Raw genomic sequence first — 8,700 nt, 5'->3', positions numbered from 1 at the left:
TTGTGCGGGTAAGACGAAGGAAAGGGGAGATAAGTTCCCCGACAAGAAATTATCAGTAATGAGAGTCAAATGAGTAATGTTGGTATTTTATTTATAAAATATTTAATTGTCTGTCCTACAGTAAACTGATTATTATTTTGTTGATTAGTGGTATTGACCTGACCTATAATGTTAAGCTGATTTAATTAGATTTCACTCCTATTCAATAGCTGATCCTACTCACCATTATGTTCAGATTAGTTCACCTCTTTCTTAACACTGGGCCTATAATATCTTCACTTTGCATTTTAATTTGAGCGAGTAAAGTCATTCAAGTATTTTACCATGAGTAATATTTTACAGATTTGGAATCACTGGAAGATGACCACCAACGGCGCATTCCAGAAACAAGTCATAAGATGCCAAGAACGAGAAAAACTTATATTAGATCTTTAAGAAACAGAAGAAAATCTGGTAAGTCGCTTTTTATCCAGAATTCGAAGGATATTTGTCCAATTTACAGGGTGTATTTCAAAATGAAGGGTTGAGAATAAAGCTAATGAATGTAAAAGGATTGTCCAAATGAGGTTCATAAAACAGAGACTACCTGAAGAGGCTATTTTTTCGGGTGTATTCCCAGTTTGCACGCCAATATATGTACGTAATGTCTCTTTGTGAAATGTATCAACATTTGATTCATGGTTCAGTTTCGATGATTGTCTATTTTAGTTTTTGGACGAAGACGTAAAGTCAATCGAAGGGAAAAGAAAATTGGTGTACCAGACGTATCAGGGAGGCTGAGAAAAAATCGGAAGGGTAGAAGGTACAAAAAAATAAAGGCGCGGAAGATAGTTTATCCTAAAAGGTTAGGAAGAAAACGAAACAATCGTTTCTGGCCAAAACGTAGACGAAAAAAACAGAAAAGGAAACGGAGGCGAAGAAGGCTGAAAAATAAATTCAGGAAAAGAAAACGAAAATTAAGGACATTTCGGAAACAAAAAGCAGATTTAAAACCGCGATATAGACTAAAACGGAAGCCAAGTAGACGAAAGACCGATAGAAAGCGTTTAAACAAAAGAAGAATTCGAAACTTTGGGAATCGCAAAGATCGACAACCAAGAAAGAAACTGATAGAAAGGGGCGAACATAAATTTCAAAATCGAAGGAGAAAAAAGAGCAATATGAGAAAGGGACGAAGTAAAAATTTGAAAAATGAGCGACGAGGCAGAAAACGGCGACGACTCTCAGGAAGAAGGAAACCGAGACTATCTACACGCAGAAAACCTCGACGATACGCGCGAAGAGAGCCCATTGTAAAAGTAAACAGAGTAGATGCTCCTCAAGGTATGTTTTATGTTTGATACTACTCCGCCGAATACGAACAGGATATGTGTCCTCGGATACTTATCCAGAAATATCCTGGGCTATGATCTATATAGCATATATAGTGAATTACAGTTTTAAGGTTAATGTTCATGAATACAAAGATGCAAGTAACAAATTAGACAAGATTTATGAATATTTTTGATGCCTCCATGAAAGATTCATCTACTTCTGGTCGATGTGTGGTATTTCTTGTATTTCTTGTTCTTCTTGTATCATAATATGTTTTTCATGAAGATTGACGATCTTATTTCTTTAATTTCGTTATAGAGTCCAAGCCAACTGTAGAACCATCAACAGTTGTCATAAAAACAACTACAACACAACCAACAGCGGTTGTCATGAAAACAACAACCGAGGAACCAACTACTGTTGCCATGAAAACAACTGAAGAACTTACTACAGTAACTATGAGAACAACCACTGAGGAAGCAACCACAGTAACCATGAAAACAACCACTGAAGAACCTACTACAGTCGCCATGAAAACACTGACAGAAGAACATACTATAACAGAACCAACTACAATAACCATGAAAACAGCAACAATGGAACCAACTACACTTGCCATGAAAACAACTACAACAGAACCACCTACACTTGCCATGAAAACAACTACAACAGAACCACCTACACTTGCCATGAAAACAACTACAACAGAACCAACTACAGTTGCCATGAAAACAACCACTGAAGAACCTACTACAGTTTCCATGAAAACAACCACTGAAGAACCTACTACAGTTGCCATGAAAACAACCACTGAAGAATCTACTACAACAGAACCAACTACAGTTTCCACGAAAACAACCAATGAAGAGCCTACTACAGTTTCCATGAAAACAACAACAGAAGAACCTTCAACAGTTACCATGAAAACAACCACCGAGGAACCTATTACAACAGAACCAACTACAGTTGCCATGAAAACAACAACTGAACAGCCTATAACAGTTACCATGAAAACAACCACTGAGGAACCTATTACAACAGAACCAACTACAGATGCCACGAAAACAACAACTGAAGAGCCTACAACAGTTACCATGAAAACAACCACTGAGGAACCTATTACAACAGAACCAACTACAGTTGCCATGAAAACAACCACTGAAGAGCCTACGACAGTTACCATGAAAACAATCACTGAAGAACCGTCTACAGTAATATGGAAAACAACCAATGAGAAACCTTCTACAGTCGCCTTGAAAACAACCACTGAAGAAACTACTACAACAGAACTTACTACAACAGAACCAACTACAGTTGCCATTGAAACAACCACTGAAGAACCTACTACAGTTGCTATGAAAACAACCACTGAAGAACCCATTACAGTAACCATGAAAACAACCACGGAAGAACCCATTACAGTAACCATGGTTACAACCACTGAAGAACCTACTACAACAGAACCAACTACAGTCGCCTTGAAAACAACTACTGAAGAACCCATTACATTTGTCATGGAAACAACTACTGAGAAACCAGCTGGAACTGTCATGGAAACATCCAGAACACCGGCATCTACAGTTGCTGTAAAAACAACTAACAAAGAACCAACCACAGTTTCCATGAATACAATTACAACAGAACCTACTACAGTTGTCATGGCAACTGCAATTACACCTATCAAACCAACATCAGCACCAGTGACCATGATACCATCTACCCGTAAACCTACTTTAACTACGAAGGAAGCAACAAATAACATGACCACATTTTCTGCGGCATCAATTTCTCAACAAAAAATGGAAAGCTCTGATATCATTAAAGGTAAATAGAACTTGACGTTTGGTGTTCAATGGAACCACAAAACTCAATTATAGGTTTTAAGGCATGTTGCCGCTGATTTTTAAAACTCCTCTTTTTTGGCAACCTCTATTTCAGAACTCCTAGAGAAAGTCGCTACAGCGAAGAAGATGTATGGGAAAGAATACCACGATACTTTAGCGGAAGATATGAAAATCAGAAAATTACAGAAGAGAATTCGACGAAAGAATGATCTGAATACAGATGGTGAGTGAAGCAGTGATATTCATTACTATGAAATAACGGTTGTTTCTGACTCTAATGTTACAATGCGTTGCCACATTATGACATTAACTTTTGAATCTGTCTTAAAGCGTCCACAGCTGTTAATAATGTTTATTTTGGTATTATTTTCAGAACTGTTGAAGAAACATGATTTATTAGAGAAATTGTATCACACGGAATATGATAATGCTATGATGGATGCTACAAAATTTATGGACGGAAAAATCATGGCACTCGAAGGTTTGTACAAATGTATTTCAGTCATATTTGAATACTTCGCAGAAACTGAATAGTCTGCATAGTCATTCTATAAGATCTTAATCTAAAAAAAAACAGTTGACAGATTCCAATGAGTGTTTTCGTATACTATTTCCGTAAAATCCTTGATTACATTTCTACTGCATTTTACAGGGTTTAATTTTAAGAAGTTTCGGTTTAATGAGCATTTATAACAATTTGTAACCTTTTCAGAAGAATCTGAAGATGTCGACCAGCGTTATAGAGGCGACCAAGAGTTAGCAGTAGAAGATACCGCTTCTGGTGACACTTTAGGGCAAGGTTTAGGAGAACACCAAAATGATGTTGCTGAACATGTGGAAATCAAACTAGAAAATAACCTCAACATGTGTTCTTAATGTAACATGTCAAAATCATCCCTATTAAGTGTTACCAGTAACTACTGTCATTATTTGTTTTTAGTCCATTTGTTTCTAATGTATCTGTTAAAGATGTGTCCCTAAGCTGAGCAGAGTCAAACGAAGCATATTGTTTGATAAATTGGATTATTTGAAACTTAAAAGTGGTTTTTCACATTTTAAAGAGTGAAATCAATCAAACTATTGAATTATTCACGTATTCTTAATCTAAAGAAATGAATGTGGGTGTGGAGAATTCAATAGACTCAAATTCACTTGGTGTAGCTAAATTCAGATTCCATGTCATCAGATGACGTGAAGCTATATTTGAATTTACTAGCCAAATTTTCAGATATATGCTTTAATTATGAATCTCCGACTCGACTTCATCTGTCGATTGTTCAGTCTCACTTGTGTAAATGGAAAGAATGTCATAAAAGAAGACAAACTTAATGATTATGAAAAGTGATCCTGGTGGATTTCCACGGGTAGCAATTATGGCGTTATATTAATTGGAAAAATAAGAGCATTCCCTTTGTCATAACTTGTGACGATGAAGTAAACTTTGTTAGAAATAAAGTTCTTATTTCATAACATGTTTTTTGTATTTTACTGTAAAACCTTTACGTTCAACGTTTTAATTTTATGCCATTTGCATGTTAATTAGCCAATAAGCAATCATTCGACATATGGAATAGATGATATTCAAACTTATGGCCTCGAACAGCATTTTGTTTCAATGAATTCAAATACAGAATCAAATTTATTGAAAGTTAAATAATCAAGGGTTGTATGCCCTTAATAGATCAGAACTGGTATTTGTTCTGGCGAGACAGTCCTGTCAGTCTTAGAGCTAAGGAAATATAAATATATAAAAACCCAGTGGCATGGCACACTGCATTATTTGTTGGTTTTCAATTGATATCTCTATACAGTCCTACATGATTATCTCGAAATGGATTCCATCTTTAGTCTGAATATTATCTTGTCTGAGACCGAATTTCGATTCAGAACAAATGGTGTTACTGAACAATAAATTACCATATCGTCAACTTCGTCAACGATCAGGCAAAACAAGATGAGCTGCATCCATTTTACTTTACCGTTCGTTTGAGAATGTCTGGTGTCGAGAGCATGAGACACGCTTACTAAAAAGACGCTCGCCAGAAAAGCCGCTACTTTTTCTTCTAAATGAGAATGATAAATGAACATGGACAGGTTGTACTAATGGTCTTGAACAAACGGTTTACCGTGAAAGTTCTGCTTGCGCTCTGTAACATATCACGGGAATGAATGACAATCATTATTTACCAGAACTATTGTCACATGATCATAGTAGTTCTCATATCAATGGCTGGTCTTTCATAATTACAAGCGTTTGTAGACAAAGTCATTAAAAAGAAAATATGGGTTCAATATGATAAAAAAAATGGTAAACAATATAATAGTCAAGATAGAACAATTAATATAGAAGTAAGTGTCACCCAAGAAGACACAACGAAATCTACAGTTTTTACCGACACATATTCTTTACTTTACAGAAACTGCTCTCTGCCGAGGATTGCCAATTAGCCTGGAAGTGACGACAGTCTAAAGTTACATATCCAAATTATTTTAATGCTGAAAAGTGATACGTTTCGCTGAAACTGAATTGAATATTTAGGCGACCACCATACGAAATATAGTGTTCAGCGAACAAGCAGATCATCTACTGCTTGATTTAATTTACTTAAGACGGTCACTTTTCATAAAAAACATTATCAAAATTACATAGGTCCTCTAGAAGACCTGACTTCCTCTCAACATTTGTTCTGATATGCAACAATTTGAATGCTCATAACTTTTGATATAGTCCTTTTGCTTTTTCATGTGATTCCTAGATACATGTAATTACTTTTGGTCTGACGCGTTAAAATTCTTCTATTCTTTTATGGTGGAATAAGGGATACAAGGAAATAGTGGTAAAAAGATGCCAAGTACAAGGAGATCAATGAGTTGAAATTTATGGTACATGATCATCCTTGAACTAGCCTATCCATTACTTTGATCGTATGCTGTGTTCCCCTGACTCTAATAAATACCCCCAAATGCTTCAAATATTCAACTAATAGATAAACAACTAAATTGTATGCAATATATTTATTCCAATTTCATCAAATTCTTACATTTTAATTAACATTAGATTAGCAAACCAACATAAGGATCTATAATTGGGTATAAGTTATAATTTATTCTGTGTTTATAATTGAGGTATACGGAATGTCCAAGTTTAGGCACAGAGATTCAGGTTATTCTTGAGATCAAAGACAACGGGTTCATCTTCTCCATCGTGATGATAACTATGTCTGTATCCTCTACTACCATATCTACTACCATATCCTCTGCTATCATATCCTCTGTGTCCAAAATAGTGATCATAGTCGGCTGAAATAATAATTAAGATTGTTAGACAGAATTAGGTAACTAACTATGCTGGAAAGGAGAGTCAATAAAAATATCTTTTGTCATGATATCTCTGCTCTGGTGGTGCTCCTCTGCTGCCACTTGAGAAGGTGTAATCTATTGTTCATCCATCGTGGTTAACTGTAACCAAAATGTATGGCTGTGTGGCTGTGACTAAGGGTCTAAAATTTAAAACTGGAATGAAAGATTTTATATCCTAAAAATTTGTTCACGGAGCAAAGAGTAGGCCCATATTGATATGAGCAAAATCTTTTTAGATGGCCTAGATCTGTGTAGTAAATCCTAGCTTCTATCAGGTCAGATTCAATGTTATATCAACAGTTACTTACCATCCTTGTGAAGAATTCTGCTGAGAATCTTCTTCCTGATTCTTCTCATTCTTCTCATCTTTCTCAGTTTACTGATCTCTTTAGAATGCATCTTCTTCAGAAGTGAATACAACTGTCTGTGTTCTGTAAATCCAATGGGGATATCAATAACATAACATGTTGAAAGTTTCAGATGGACTGAACATAAGATGATTTTGATGTTGGTGTAATCTTGGATAGTTTTATATCCAATCAGATAACTATTTATATAATACTTTGAAGTTGATTATGGTTGACATTATATATTAGCTATCTTGACTTTCAAACCTAAATGATTAAGATTTGCTCCGTATTTGTCCCTTTGAAACATTCAAGTACAGAGATAACTATTTACCTGCCATGTCATCAATGTCAGAAGGTTCAGGAATGACTACAGATGATGCTTCAGGTTTAGATACGACAGCCGGTTTAGCTTCTTCTTTTGGTTTGGAAGCTGGTTTAGAAACAGCAACCGGTTTTTCAGCTGGTTTAGAAATAATAACTGGTTGTACTTGTGGTTGAGCTTTGATAACTTTAACAACAGGTTTTGATGGCTTCTCGACAATAACAACTGTTGGTTTTTCTTTGGGTGCTAAAAATATTCAAAATATATTCTCAGAAATAGTATTATCATGTTATCAACTAGTGTTTCTGATATAAATTAAAATTTTAACATTTGTTACTCAGAATGTATTAAAACAAAAAAGAGGCTTTTCATATTTTTGTTGTTGCTAAGAAAATAACATTAGGAATCAAGTCATAAAATGAAATAAAGCACAATAAACCAAAATTAGACAAACTAACTGACTTACCTGGTTTAGGAACAACACGTTCGACTTTGGCATTGCCACTTCGCTTTCGTGGTCTCTTTGCTGCAAAAAAATAAAGATTTCATTCGGTCTTAACATAACAATCATAGCAAGCTAACCTCTGATCGAAATAGAAGAAAAATACTCAACAGATCCGGACCGTTCATTTCATTTTCTCTATGAAATATTTGTTCCATCCTAGGCCTGTACATGAGGGAGAACCAAGCCTTTCCTCCTCCGACATATAGTCGATTGTTTATTCTGTAGTTATAATACCACTTTAGCTGTCAATACCATATTTTCTCTTGTCCCTTATTTGTAGCTCGGAACAGTTTAAATTCTTTGAAACGTGAAATCAATACACAATTTATCTACTCACCTGCAACCTTCTTTGGAGATTTCCTGGCCTTTCTTCCTTTGCGCCCTTTTCTACCTTTTCTGGGCTTTCGTCCTTTTCGCCCCTTTCTTCCCTTTCTAGGTTTTCGTCCTTTTCGGCCTTTTCTTCCCCTTCTAGGCTTTCGTCCTTTTCTTCCCTTTCTTCCTTTTCTTGGCTTTCGTCCTTTTCTTCCCTTTCTTCCTTTTCTAGGTTTTCGTCCTTTTCTGCCTTTTCTTCCCCTTCTAGGCTTTCGTCCTTTTCTTCCCTTTCTTCCTTTTCTTGGCTTTCGTCCTTTTCGTCCCTTTCTTCCCTTTCTAGGTTTTCGTCCTTTTCTGCCTTTTCTTCCCCTTCTAGGCTTTCGTCCTTTTCTTCCCTTTCTTCCTTTTCGTGCCTTTTCGTCCTTTTCGTCCTTTTCTTCCCTTTCTAGGTTTTCGTCCTTTTCTGCCTTTTCTTCCCCTTCTCGGTTTTCGTCCTTTTCGTCCTTTTCTTCCCTTTCTTGGCTTTCGACCTTTTCGTGCCTTTTCTTCCTTTTCTTCCTTTTCTTCCCCTTCTTGGCTTTCGTCCTTTTCTGCCTTTTCTTGGCTTTCTTCCTTTTCTGCCTTTTCTGCCCCTTCTTGGCTTTCGTCCTTTTCTTCCTTTTCTTCCTCTTCTAGGTTTTCGTCCTTTTCGAC

General features: G+C 36.0%; 1 protein-coding gene across 1 annotated transcript; it reads left to right on the top strand.

The window, feature by feature from the left end:
* Positions 1-1,772: 1,772 nt before the first annotated feature.
* LOTGIDRAFT_103926 (hypothetical protein) lies at positions 1,773-2,084 on the top strand (the record flags this gene model as incomplete). Its single annotated transcript, XM_009053464.1, has 1 exon — positions 1,773-2,084. A coding segment is annotated over one exon (312 nt), but the record flags the coding sequence as incomplete, so codon positions are not given.
* Positions 2,085-8,700: the final 6,616 nt, after the last annotated feature.

This window comes from Lottia gigantea (genome assembly GCF_000327385.1).
Source record: "Lottia gigantea unplaced genomic scaffold LOTGIsca_2, whole genome shotgun sequence".
Classification (NCBI taxonomy): Eukaryota; Metazoa; Mollusca; class Gastropoda; family Lottiidae; genus Lottia; species Lottia gigantea.
Note: the sequence above shows the minus strand (reverse complement) of the source record. Positions and strands in the feature narration are given on the sequence as shown.